The sequence below is a fragment of the Myotis daubentonii genome, chromosome 1 (assembly GCF_963259705.1).
Source record: "Myotis daubentonii chromosome 1, mMyoDau2.1, whole genome shotgun sequence".
In the NCBI taxonomy this organism is placed as follows: domain Eukaryota; kingdom Metazoa; phylum Chordata; class Mammalia; order Chiroptera; family Vespertilionidae; genus Myotis; species Myotis daubentonii.
In genome coordinates this window covers 207194535-207209120 of record NC_081840.1, presented here as the reverse complement: position 1 = coordinate 207209120, position 14586 = coordinate 207194535, and the positions used below count along the sequence as shown (strand labels likewise).

At 38.7% G+C, this 14586-nt stretch overlaps 1 protein-coding gene across 6 annotated transcripts in view; it reads right to left on the bottom strand.

Annotated features, from left to right (window-relative positions):
• Positions 1–554: 554 nt before the first annotated feature.
• ATP8A1 (ATPase phospholipid transporting 8A1) overlaps positions 555–14586 on the bottom strand; it is a 214241-nt gene continuing 200209 nt past the window's right edge. For 5 of the 6 annotated variants that reach the window (XM_059672285.1, XM_059672272.1, XM_059672263.1 and 2 more), the window contains 2 exons: positions 6450–6541; positions 555–5266 (listed from right to left, as the gene is read on the bottom strand). In XM_059672285.1, coding sequence (XP_059528268.1) covers positions 5169–5266; positions 6450–6541 — 190 coding nt within the window. In that variant the 3' untranslated portion in view covers positions 555–5168. Of the gene's footprint in view, positions 5267–6449; positions 6542–14586 lie in introns of those variants that run through there. The other variant, XR_009449605.1, reaches the window with a different exon arrangement.

Here is a 14586-nt window from a genome sequence, read left to right as displayed (position 1 = left end):
ATTCATGACAGGTAGCTTTTCTGTCTGCATATTGTTTTGCTGTGGTTTTGCTTGGGGTAGCCACACCCAACTGTTGTCCCTGAGAAGACTGTGGGAAAGGACTGGGGCCCTCACTCGAATACAACCGGGTCACCTCAGATTGCTTCCTCAGTGCCTGCGACTGGTGGGTTCAGAGACCCTGAGAAATTTACCCAGGGAGTGGGGGGGAGCTGCTCACTTGCAGGCTGATTTGCATATTAAGGGGGACAATCCTGGAAGGCTTTTCTGACTGTAGAATCAGAATACAGTAATTTCACTTAAAATAATATTTTCTTTCTGACACTTAATTGTCAAAACTCTCCTTCTTCCTAAACCAATGTCAATATACTCCACCTCATGTTTCCTTTAGGTGGGTAAAGAAGAAGGGATGTTTTATATATCACTGCGGTTGTAAACAAAATATGTTAATAAAGCTATTAAATGGATACCCCTTCTCAGACTATATAGTTATGTGGATTTGAAGGTTTTATAAAACAATATAGTTTCTAAAACTAGCAATTAAAACTTTAACAGTATTTTTTATGTAATGGTAAAGTTTATTTAATTTTAATAACAATTAGAGGACAAAATGTTTAAAATTTGCAGTCTAAAACATGCACATTCACAAAAGGCCAATGACACGTAACACTGCATAGAACGGGTTATTACTCAACTTAGTAACTATTTATAAAACACAGTGCACTGAACATCGACATAAACAAACCTGAGAAAACTACTATGACCACAGATTCAACACTCTCCACTCATGCAGCTTCACAATTTCTACAGCAGTTTCGGCAGGAATGGCTTTTCATGGGGCTGAAAATGCAATTTTATCACTAATGCAAACTGGAGTTTTCCATAGTAGCTGCCTTGCAAGGCTGCCTGTTTTTTTTTTTTTTTTTTTTTTTAACCTAATAAACTTGAAAATGTGAAAAATGAAGTTTCAAGTAGTAAAACAAAGAAGAAATAGTATTTACTGCAGTTATGGCTTCTATTCTAGAACCAAGAAACATAAAAATATTTATTATTATTTTTAATATTCTGCTCACATCTTTGCAAGAGCAGATTTACCTATGGAAAGTTGCTGTTAATTCAGAGTAAGCAAGTATGAAATTTAACTTTTTTCCTACTTAAGGGAGATTTATTTGCTGAGTTTTGTGAGCTTTATTAAGAGATTCTCAGAGGCCAGCTAAACAAAAGTTTCAATTAAATTTGTTCAAATTTGTTTATAAAATAATTTACTTATTAAAAAAAGTTGTGCAGTGGACCAATTAATTTGTCCACTGAATATTAAATTCCAGGTAAGCCATGATAGAATTTTAAAAGGAAAAATAAACATCAAGATTTACAGCAATAGCCATGCATTGGCCTGGACCACTTTAAATATTAATTCATGCAAACCATAAACCTATCAAAAACACAGCTGCTCTCATACAGAAAATAAATCAAGATGGAAAATGAAAAACATTTATTTCCTTTCCTTTAAAATTTAACTTACATTCCATTTTAATAGCTGTTGAAGGTTAATTAAAATGCAGCAAAGTAGAACTAAGTTTCACAAGTGACTTCAGTTATTTTAATGTGAGAAAAATCAGACTATGGTGTCTTTAAGAGGCATTATAGAAATATTCATCATTAAAAAGCATTACTTAGGTAACAAACTGTACGGTGTTATGTTACATTAAGTAACTGACAAAAAGAATTCATAGGGCTGGCCCATATGATTAAATGGGGTGGGCATTTTCTTGATAAATTTTGCAGATGATTATGAGATTATAGACTTACTTGATGATACAAGTTTTAAAATCAGGAGCCGTCCAAGAGCAACTACACAGAAATAAACACTAACGATTATTTTGCTTTGTAATAATGATGACCTTGTTATAAATAACTTAAGACTACGAATATACAATCTATTACTTTCAGACTAGCATTCGTTTTCTGAAAGAACATTTTAAATGGCAGATTATAAGTGATGTACAGTGCACTCAATGCCCAACAAGTTATCTCGTGACTTTCCTATTGGATGTTTAGGATGTAGAATTGCAAAATTAAAATATAAATGTAATGGTCAGAATAGATGCTTAACCCCCTCCTCCCTGGAAATTAAGAGGAATCACTGATTCTATTGAATGACCACACAATTTATGTAAATAGCTAATATTATTGAGCTGAATACAGTTCACCTGACTTGATCAAAAGAAGCTTTCCATTAACTTCACGACCCTGCTGAAGCAGGCTTGCATCAGACAGAGAGTGGGGAGTGGGAGGGTGGGCACACATATCTCATTTTAAATTTACTACATTCCTGAGAAACACCATTTCCCTGCTAAAAATTTCTACCATATAGCATCTTTCTGGGTGTGAGACACCAATATATTTTTATATGTTATATAAAACATTTAGAAAGTTCATGCACAGGGTCACATTTTCAGTGACCTATTCAACTTTTCAGTCCGAAACGAATGAAGATTTTCTGCTGTAAGTAGTATTTTCTGAATTGTAAATATTGAAAGCAACGGTGTTAGCATTCGCCAGAGTCCCTACAAGGGACTCTTTAATGGCAGAGTACGTGTCCTTTATTTTCAGAAAATACACGTGAAAAGCCCCTTCAACTGTTTATTATAGTCCTGGTAAACTGTGTGACGGTTTTTCTCCTCGGGCAGGTTGAAAAACCAGAGGGTTTTCTCTAATCCAGCACTATGAAGTCACTGCCACCACAATGTTATATTTTAAGTTTCACCAAGGAGATCACTCCCTGCTACCCCCGGCCCCCCAACCTGCCCCACTCCCACCCAAGAAGCAAAAAAAAAAAAAAAATGGACTTAATATTGAAAATTCAAATACAGGGCCAGGGGACAAAAGAAGCACAAATTAGTCCTATTTCTGATCATGATCCTATACATTATTAACCATGAGTATTCTACTCATATTGAAGAGCTCCACAGAAACAATCCATGTTTCAAGGTAAAATAGAACTTTTCGTTTTCTGAAGTCATAACATTAAGTTTTATTATATTCATCATATTTTCCTATTAAAGCTTTGGAGAAGAATGCCCCCAGTGAGGTGAGGGCAAGTGGAAGCCACTGCTGTCTGTTAACTGCTATGAGGTGTTCTCTGGAGGGATGGCCGTCATTCTTGTTTAATTTCTGTGGTTGGACTTCAACAGTCAGGAGACCCAGAAAAGCCACTTTCATAGATCCACTCAGTAGACAGTCAAGGCCTGTGACTTCAGAATTTTGAGGATGGCCTTACACCTATGGCTTTGCTGGATGTTTTGATTCACGATTCTCTTCATCTAAACCCCAAGAGGGAAGGGTCTGGGAAGGGAAGTATGTCAGCTCCTGGCCCCTTTTAGGTTAGAATTATGTATGTGTGACAGCCTCCCTTATTTGTAGAAAATGTGGGAGGCCTGCTTGTAACCAAATAGCTAAAAATACAGGGAAAGGAAAGGTGTGCCGCCTAATTTTAAATCTAGATTGAGAAAAAGGGTGAAGAGAATGTGAAATTATTCAATTCAAGGAGTGATTTGCAAAATCACCTCTCTTCTCAATTCTAGTTTACTTTTTAAAGAGGAATTTCTACCTATTTTGCTGGTAAGTCCACTTAAAGGCAAACAGGCTTTTTGGGAATAAAAGGCAAAAAGTTTGCATCAATCTCTGAAGTGTATCTGAAAACTAGAATTCCTTTTTTAAGTTCTTCCTAAATGAAAGAATTATTTTAAAAATAGTGTAGAAAACTGGTTGTGGTTTTAAAACAGCCCCTTCACCGTTTATTGTTGGTAGCAAAACAGGCATCTCAGATGCCCTGAAAATGCTCTAAATAATGAAACTGAACATACAGTTTAGAACATATGAAGAAAACCAGCTCATGATGAAAAGTGTTCTCTGATGGTAAACTTATAAGGCTTGAGTAACATAGGTTGTTGTTTTTTTTTAACGGGGAAAATGTACTATTTATTTGTGCCAATTAGCAGCCTGTGACCAATTTGGGGAGCTGCTTGACACGTGGACTGTGAAGTAATTCTCAGCCTTAAGTTTCAGGGAGTCAGCATAACACAGCGTGTGCTACATAAGACAGCAGGCGTCTCTAGTGGGAACGCAGAGGGAGAACCAAATCACAGGACAAAAGCCCATGCGACATGGTATTTCAAACATTCCGACAGAAGCATGAGAAACCCCATGCGAATACATAAGCATATTTTTCTTAAGAGAGAAAACTTTAAGACAAAATGATAATCACTCCATCTATAGCAGAAGCCAGATTTTTAGAAAAGTCTAAATGATGATGAAACCTCATTAGAAAGGACTGAGACATAAACACAGTTGTAGAAATCAGTATTGTAACGACAAGAGTCACATTACCACGCGTGCCCTCTAACTGGAACAAATACACAAGACAGACGAGAAAAAAGCATTTGTAAGGCCAAAGGTGCAACATCACAGATTTTAGTAGCAAATGCCTTGAAATACTCATTTTTGCAGATCACTCTTAGATTTGAAAAGTCGAGCATGCAGATCTTATAGCAGGACTGGAGGTAAACTCTCAAATTTCTGGGCAAATGACTACTGAGTGAGAAATACATTTATTGAACTTCTTTGGCAAACACATATCGAGACAATTTTTGACACAAACACTTATTAATGTCTTGTTTAGAAATTTTGTTCAGTAAGGTGAGTCAGTTCCTTAAGAATGCTGGCTTTCCCCCCCCCCCACAACATATTCTGAAATCTAAGTCTGGATATCAAGAGCCTCTCTCATTTATTACCATTTTAGAGTTTTTTTTAATGGTTGGTCGCTTTGTGGTATAACCAATACATTGTCAGTTACAGCCCCACAAGAACGGCTTAAGAATACTGATCTATTCTCAGTGTAAGAAAGCACTCCTGGCAAAATACAAGGTCGTTTTCAATTTCTCTTTACAAAGACTTAGCAAAGACTTTAAAAAATCTGAAAGAGATGGTGTTACAGTAGATCGCACAGTGCTTATGTCTATAATGTACATGAATCTGAATGTCAATCAACGACATGAGCTCAGATCCACGTTTCACCTCCCTGGACCAGGCTGCAATTGGTCAGCAGATTCCGGCGAAGACCTGGGAGTCCTCCTCAGCGACACGGCGAGCCTGCCGGGCGCCCCTCCCCATCACCATTCGTCAGGTCTCTGCTTTGTGGTATCATAGGCCCTAATCACTTCTGACTGTGAGATGATTCCATTTTCATCTTGAGAGAAAGCATACCCGTCTGGAAGTTAAAGATAAAAGAGAAACGATCATCATGAAGTCACTGGAAATCTCTTGTTAGTCTGAGTTCTGAGTGCTCATTTTCTAACTTGGCGAACTAATGCATCCCTCCCCCCTTTAAAAGCATGATGACACTAATTTTTAATGTTGGGAAAGGACAGAGACTCAAGAGCTACATGTGGACTGGGACGGATGCCTGGCTTAGAGTCTCTGAGTTCTCTCCCTAGATGAATGAGCGGGCACTCTCAATCCCTCTCAATTCTCCGTTCAGCATCTCAGGTTCAACCCCTCTAATTTTTGCTTCCTGACTTTCAGAGGGATAGGGGAGCCCAGTCAAGAGGGCACTTGTATGTCCACATAGATTAGGTGGGTGAGAGGGAAGGAAGAATGAAAGTGGAGAGGCGATAAGCACAAATAACTACGAATGGTGGAAAAATGGTCTCTCCCTCAGACAATATTCTGCTTGGCTTTGGGCAACTACAAATAAACTCATTCAAGCCCCAACAGGGCTGGTGGGGGCACATGGATGAGACATGGCTCCCCAGGGGATCACATCTCTTGAAGTATAAAGAGCAAAAGCATTCAATATGAGTGTATATAAATAAAAATAAATTATATGTGGAAACAACATGAAACAAAAGATATATGACTAACATAAATACATTTACTACAGGGTTTTATATATTATATTCTTTTGAAATGTTAAGAGGGCATGATACCTAGTAATTTCTTACAACTCCAAATGTTCATAAATATTTTTGAAGGGGAATATATATGTTTCATTGTTCTGCATGAAAGCTGAAAAGGCTATTGCAAAGTTACTCAAGTAGAAAAGATAACAATACAGAGGGAGCTTTTAAGAGTTAAGATTTATTTTACTGGTTCCTTTTAAGATTTAAGGAAGCAAGGGGCATGTGGAAATATTATTTTTCTTTAAATGAAAGCAGCAAGATTTTAAAGTGCTCTGTCTTTTCTGCTCCAAGTGAGATGGTTGAGGTCAAAGGATTCTCTAAACATTTGTTATTTACAGAACATGTTGCCAAATATGCAAAAGTTGTTGTAGGTGCTACTTTTAAATAGTTAAATGTCCCTAAAGTCAAAATACTGTTCTCATAAATGCTATGAAGTAATGGCAGAATTGAAAAAAAAAACACCCCAAAACACAAAAAAACTCAAATACTTACGGAGCAGGTTTTGTTGCAGCGACTCGGACCGGTACAAGTTTACGTGGTTCTTCTTAAAGACGTTCTTGAGCAGTTGTGCCCTCTCTGTGAGGCTGCAGAGCAGGTGCAAACGTGTGAAATGAATGACCAGCTCAGCGGAGACCCCAGTTGCCCGCAGGACCACCAGAGACTTAGGCTTACACAAAAGATTGCCTGAGAAATCTGTGGTCTAGTGATTTCTTTATTACCCCCATTTTCTCAGCTAATGAGATTTCAAGAGTTTAGATAGAAGACTATTTTGTCCCCAATAATCCAGTCAAAAGATTTCCCCACCTCCCAGTTATATTTAAGTCAAATGGAAATATACAACCTGCACAATACAATTAATAAAAAATAAAAAAAATCTTCCAATAGTTTATTTGCTGCTAAAATCTTAGTTAACTTACTATGTATATTTGAAGCACAGCAGTGTTTTAGAATTACAATAATTAATTATCATTATAGCTTTTTCCTACTTTGAGCATATTTTGGTATGCAATATACTTTTTTAGTTATACAAAGAAATCCTGGAAATTACACAAAGAAGAAATTTCTTAGACTACTTAGTTAGGAAAATTCCACTACCTCTGATACAATATAAAATGTGTCACTTAGTTTCATTTTAAAATAAAAGAATTGTCTTCAGAAAATAATTATAGTAGGTAAAATGACAAGAAAAGATTCATTTTTCAATAAATGTTTAGAATAATCTTTTCTACAGGAAAAAATTCATATGATTAATTATGTAACTTCTAAAAGGACACTGCATGAAATAACGCATCAGTCCCCCCCCCCCCCAATACACATACAACTGTCTTACATAGTAGGGAAGTCAAATATTGGTTGAATACATGAATTTGAATGATAATCCTGAAATGCCCTTTGAAACATCATCAATCCTCCCAATCACGCCATTTCTCCATTGGTTGATTTATAAAACTCTGCTTTGCTATCAAAGAGCATAATAAGCATGAAGAGCTAATAAGAAATCTATATGCGTTGCAGTAAATGTTTATACAATTTTGTTTTAATCACTGGAACGAACTCAGTTGAAAATTTTCCATCTTGCATTTTCCCCACTATAAAAGCTTCAGCTAAATTGCTGTAAGTTATGTTAGTTCAGTATTTTGCCAATTATTTTGAGACCCTGAAATGGAACAATTTTTAATCATATGTAAAAAAAACAACAACACACAGATCCTCTGCAAAATGAACTTGTAATTACACAAATATTTAGGCTTTTGCTGAAGTAAAATATTTAGAAATGTTGACATCTGTAGTAATCTTCCACACATATTTTTTAAAGTCTAGGGATGTTAACTGGTACTTATTAGACATACTTTATTGTCACTGGGAATTAGCTACATTAAGGCAAGAAAGCTAATTCATCTAAAGCTCCAGTGGTTTTGCAAATATTTGTAGAACTTGCTTTGGCCAGTGAAATAAACAGATAAGGGAAAAGGGGCCGTTTTTACAGCCACTTTTCTTACTCCATTTTAAAATGATCTAACATTACAGAGCCGGGACCCTGAGGACGTTGAAATATGTAACTGCTTTGGGGAAGTGGGCAGCTTGAGCAGCAGGTGGTCTGATTTTGTTAGCAGAGCCTGGCCGGCTGGGGTGCTGGGAAGTAAAATGGAAATGACTACAGAAGACTAGGGGATGGTAATGTATCATTATATAGCAGCTTTCCCCCAAAATACATTTTCCAGGTCTCAGGCTGGCCTTCCTAAATGCATAATGCTTTCACGTTACAACATCAAAGTGTTAAGAAGGCGGACATGAGAGTTTTGACTTTCACATTATGGCAACTCACACATATAAGAAAATGTTTAGTAACATTTCAGACAAGGCAACGCTGAATTTCACTCAGCGGTTATATATAAAGCTAATGTCTAGTGTTAAAAAAAAAAAAAAGCACTAAGAAAGTCTTTCCTGGGGAAGGAGCTCATCGCCTGGAAAGAGCATGGGCTCTGCTGTCCGACTTTGGCTTAATTCTGAGTCTCTTATGTATTAGCCGGGCCCCCGTAGGCAAACCCTCTCGGCCATCTCATGCATAAGAGGACAACCCCTAACCCTAGGCTGACTGAGGATTCAGTGAATGGTATAGTTTCCAGCACCGTGACTGGCACTCAACAAATGCTACTCCCCTCACCACTTGCCAGATCCCCAAAAGTTATAAAAATCAACTAGCCTCTAGCCTGGCTGGTGTGGCTCAGTGGTTGAGCGTGGACACTGAACCAAGAGGCCATGTTTTGATTCCCGGTCAGGGCACATGCCTGGGATGTAGGCTCTATCCCTAGTAGGGGGCATGCAGGAGGCAGCAGATCAATGATTCTCTCATCATCGATGTTTCTCTCTCTCTCTCTCTCTCTCTCTCTCTCTCTCTCTCTCTCTCTCTCTCTCATCAATTAAAATATATAAAATCAACTAGAACAGAGATCATAACAAAATAAAAGATGCCTTGGTTTTTATTCAACACTACTTTAACAGGAGATGTCTACGACTACATGTGCTTAATTTATAATGCTCACACTCCACTTCCTTAGTAGCTATGAGTTTTGTGTGTTTTCTGCTTTAGCCACCTACTATTACTTCTTATAGAGCGGAGTCGCTTCTAGAGAATAGAAATGCCATTCACAGGAGGGTGCCTAATAAATAGTAAGTGATGATGATGTGTGTTTACTATTTTCTCTAGTCTTATTTTACCTTAATTAGAGAACTACTCATCAGGTCAAAATTATGCCATTTTGTGCCATTGATGTTTATGGGTACTGATATTACTATCAAGTCACATTATAAAATATGCTGGTAACATGTTAACCATTAATAGGTATGTTAAAAGTTCAGTTTTGTTGAACAGCTAAACATAGTGAGAGAAGAGTGAGTAGGATTCCTTCTCCTTAAAAACTGCATCTTCTTCACAATTCTTAGTGATTTTCCTCAATTTGCATAGTCTTTCATATACATGCCAAGTTATGCAAATTTTAAATTTGTTTATTGCAATTACATACACAACAACTACCACGTAAATATTGTTACCTTATTTTCAAACCCACTACAATTTTGCAACTTGGATATCTGATGGAGGTGAGGTGGAATGATACCATGTTTTAAAATAATACTTCATTTAGAAACACTAAAAAAGTATAGGTAGCCCTAGACGGTTTGGTTCAGTGGATAAAGCATTGGCCTGTGGACTGAAGGGTCCTGGGTTCGATTCCTGGTCAGGGCGCATGCCCGGGTTGTGGGCTCCGTCCCTGGTGGGGGTGTGCAGCCAATCAATGACTCTCTCTCATCATTGATGTTTTGATCTCTCCCTCCCTCTCCCTTCCTCTCTGAAATCAATAAATATATATTGAAAAAAAGTATAGGTAAACCCATTTACTATCCTGGAACATGTCATGAAGTATTTTCAATAATCTTTTGAGAGAGGTAAATATGCATTTGTCTTTATGTTGGGTTGCCAAGATATTTTGGTTGGGTCATTAAAATGGATCTCCTCAGGAAAGTAAATAATAACCCTTCATTGATTGAATGCTCAAGTGTGTAGCACGCGACAGCTGTCTGTACGAGGTGGTGGTGGAGAGATGAACAATGAACCTAACAGGCCTAACCTCTGCTCTGGAGGAGAGAGCATTTTCTGGTACGGACACTTTCCTCTACCAGTGCTGGACAGAACCATTGTCACAGTGATGAGCAGGCCGGGGAAAGCATTTCTCTGCTTATCCTAAACCCCTAGAAATTTATATAACGCACATAAAACCCAGCATGACAACTGAGAAATACCGTTTCTCTTCTCTTAGTTCTTGGACAATGTCATTATTGCTTTTTGTTAAGATAAACAATTCAGGGAAAGGCTGGGAGAGACCCCCATCACCATCCACATGACCAAATTACCTGACATCCATACTTCCCTACCCTTTAAGGCAGTGGTTCTCAACCTTCCTAATACAGTTAATACAGTTAATACTTTAATACAGTTCCTCATGTTGTGGTGACCCCCAATTTCATTGTTACAAATTGAACATACGTAAAGCATAGTGATTTATCACAAAAACAATATGTAATTATATATGTGTTTTCCGATGGTCTTAGGCGACCCCTGTGAAAGGGTCGTTCGACTTCCAAAGGGGTCGCGACCCACAGGCTGAGAACCGCTGCTTTAAGGATAAGGCTCTGGACCAAACAAAGGCAACGGGCCAGTGAATGAGGATTGACCTGAGGATCCTGGATAAAATTCTATTAAAAATGGCTGATGATGATATGCTGGTTAATGTCTACAGTTAGATATAAAAAATTATGAGTCTTATTATCATACTTGCCTGTCTATAGGTGCACTGCTTCACGTGCACATAAAATAGATCCAAAGATAACTGCCTTGTCCCCAATGAACCCAGTGCCCACAATCCCTTACTTTAATTCTTTTGGTTTTGAATTTCCTTTATTTTTTGAGAAACTAAGATGTTACAACTTGTAGATATAATACCCTCAAGTGGGATCCAAGAGGCCCCCCAAATTAATATTTCTGCTACAAAATGTATAAACATTTACATTATAGAAAAAATAAACATTATTAATGTCATATTTATAGAACAAATGGTTTAGGTTTTTCCAGGAAATGTTTGCTATGGACCTATGGAAAAAAATGCATATTTGAAGTTTTGTTTTTGGATTTGGGAACTATAGATGCTTCCGCTCCCTAGTGTTAGAGCATGTCCACATAAAAGTTACAGCAAAGAACACGGTCTCAGCTTTTAAGACATTTTCTTAATAAAAAATAACTAGTCATGGCTACACAGTTATTGGGAGTGAGGTTTGGATTGATTCTCCCAATATTTTAGGCTTAAAAGCAATATGGTTAAGATGATGAAATATACCTCCCTGACCCCCATTTTGATTTAAAATTGGAATATAGCCAATGTGCTGGCAAGCAGCATACTATTTCCTCTAAAACAGACTCATTATTTTAACTAAGATGTTTTAATTTTTGACAATGAGTGAAGATGATAAATAAATTATTGCAAATACTAATCTGGATACAGTGCCTACAAGTTATAGTTTCTCTACCAGAGTTTCATTTATGTTTAGCTTGACTTCATAGCATCACTTATTGAAAATTTAAAAAATTAGGGATGATCAACTCACAAAATCTTCCTTAAGAATTGCATCATTCTGCCCTAGCCAGTTTGGCTTAGTGGATAGAGCGTCAGCCTGCAGACTGAAGGAAGGGTCCTAGGTTCAATTCCAGTCAAGGGCACATGCCCGGGTTGCGGGTTCGATCCCCAGTGTGGGGCACGCAGGAGGCAGCCGATCCATGATTCTCTCTCATCATGGATGTTTCTGTTTCTGTCTCTCTCTCTCTCCCTCTCCCTTCCTTTCTCTGAACTCAATAAAAAATAAAATCAAATTATATATATATACATATATATATATAAAGAATTGCATCATTCTATGTCAAAAAAAGTAAACCATCATTACTTTGGATAGTACTAATTTGGGAAGGGTAACCAATGTAACTCTATGTTCTTATGTACCCTATTTTTAATTAACTACTCACAGGTCAAACATCTATTTACCACCTACTACTCTATCCTTTTACCCACTCCTCCCTCCCTCCCTCCCTTCTATCGTTCTCTTGACCATTCATTCACCCATTCACCAAATATTCATCTAGTGCTACTATGTTCCTGGTACTACGCTAGGTGTTGCCTTGCAAAGACTAAGACAAAGGGCCTCTCTTTCAAGGAGTTCAATCCAGTAGGGAACACAAACATAAGTAAACAAATACATTCTAATACAGGCAATCAATGTAAAAACATAAGAGTAAACAGAGTACAGAGACAGAGTAGGAATTATTGTTATTTGTGAAAAGTTGAGGTAATTACATCTGATCTGGGTTTTGAAAGCTAGGAATTGGACTGCTCAGTTTATGAAAGGGTATCAGCTTCTAGACAAGGGAACAGCAAAGATGGGAAGGCATAAGATAACACGGTGTTTTGGAACTAAAGGAAGTCTGATATCGCTAAAATACACAGAAATCCCAATTTTTCCCCTCTGAAAATGTAGATAAAATTAGCAGACTTAAAAAAATTCGATATTGATATCATTGTCCAAGATTTCTTAAATAATCGTGGCAGTAAAATCAATCTGACAATCCCTTAACTTCCTGGAGTGCAATAAGTTCAGCATGAAGACTTTCCCAATGATTGAGATATTTCTCCTTTCACAGATTTCCTCCCCCCATCCCCACAACTATCACCTAGCGGGAAGACACTGGGGTCACTGATAAACTACAAACCATAAAAACTAAATACCACGTGAAGGGGCCTAATGTAAGTTTCATTGACATACAAATATGAGCAATTTACTCCCGAGGGCAATAACAAGTATCATCAGTGGCCTTCCCCTAACAATTCATAAATGGTTTTATTTACAATCGTGTGAACTAGAACTCTTACCACATCCTTTATAGCTAGAGCGAGCGAGAGAGGAGACATTGATTGAGAGACTGTTTATGCCATGCAATGGAACAGATGCACATTTTTAGATGAAGGGCAGAGATGGAGGGGAAGGTGGAGGGCGGAGGAGACTATCTCTAAGCTTGACAACAGGTATTATCACCCCATCGCATACACAGGGATACTGACTTAGAGAGGTGAAGGGCTTTGCCAGGCCAGCGGAGGCTGCTTTTGTTGCTCTATCGCGGTTCCTGAGCAGGAGGCAGAACAGTGAATGGTTAGGAGCAGGGATTTGGGAACCAATTGGTGTGGCTCACAGCTCAGCTCTCTGACTTCTGACCTTGAGCACACAGCCTAAACCTCAGTTTCCCCATCTGGGGAGAATGCAGATGATGGATTTGTATGCGGCTGTTATAGGGGTTCAGTGAGACAGTAGACATGGAGGGGTAAGTGCAGCACCTGGCACGCAGTAAGTGCTCAACAAAAACCAGTGTGAGCAGCTTCCGAGAGGCAGACTGGTGTGTGACGCGCCCCTTCGGCCTCATGCAAACAAGTGAGGGCTGGAAGCCAAGGTCTCAGCTTATGTTCCCAGCCTAACACTTACTCCATTGTGTCAAGCAGAATAACAACAGTGAATCACCAAGAAGGTGACACATATCGGAGCAAAATATTTCATACGGGTTAGCTTATTTTAGTGTGATGAAAGAGAGAAAAAAATACCTGGCATTACCTTCATGATTGGGGTTCATTACAGACTGCTTTCAAATAATTTTCATTTCCTTTTTGTAATGCTTTGCCAATTTAGTACATTTGATTAGCTTTCTAACCTTGCTTTTTTTGAGGTGGTGGTGCTGAGGAGAGGGCTTGGAGTACATAACTCCCTTCATGTATGATACATGCCTATCAGTTCCTAATCACATACCAAGCCACATATGCAATTGCAGGGCACTTTGCCCTAGTCAGGCTCTGATTTTCATGGCATACTAATTCAGTGGTTCTCAACCTGTGGGTCGCGACCCCTTTGGCGGTCCAACGACCCTTTCACAGGGGTCGCCTAAGACCATCCTGCATATCAAACATTTACATGACGATTCATAACAGTAGCAACATTACAGTTATGAAGTAGCAACAAAAATAATTTTATGGTTGGGTCACAACAGGAGGAACTGTATTTAAAGGGCCAGAAGGTTGAGAACCACTGTTTTTATTATGGATGCTGTTTGAAGCTAAAAGTCTCCCCGCCCCCCGGGCCCCCTTCAGTTCCATAACACAATCCTATATAATAAAAGGGTAATATGCAAATTGACCAAACAGCAGACCAACCGGTCGCTATGATGCACACTGACCACCAGGGGGCAGACGCTCAATGCAGGAGTTGCCCCCTGGTGATCAGTGTGCTCCCACAGAGGGAGCATCGCTCAGCCACAAGCTGGGCTATGGCTGGCGAGCGCAGTGTCGGTGGTGGGAGCCTCCCCCGCCTCTGCAGCAGTGCTAAGGATGTTGGACTCTGGCTTAGGCCCACTCCCCATGGGACATCCCCCGAGGGCTCCCGGACTGCTATAGGACGCAGGCTAGGCTGAGCGAACCCCCCATCCCAAGTGCACGAATATTGTGCACCAGGCCTCTAGTACTGCTTATAACTACCATTTATTTAATGA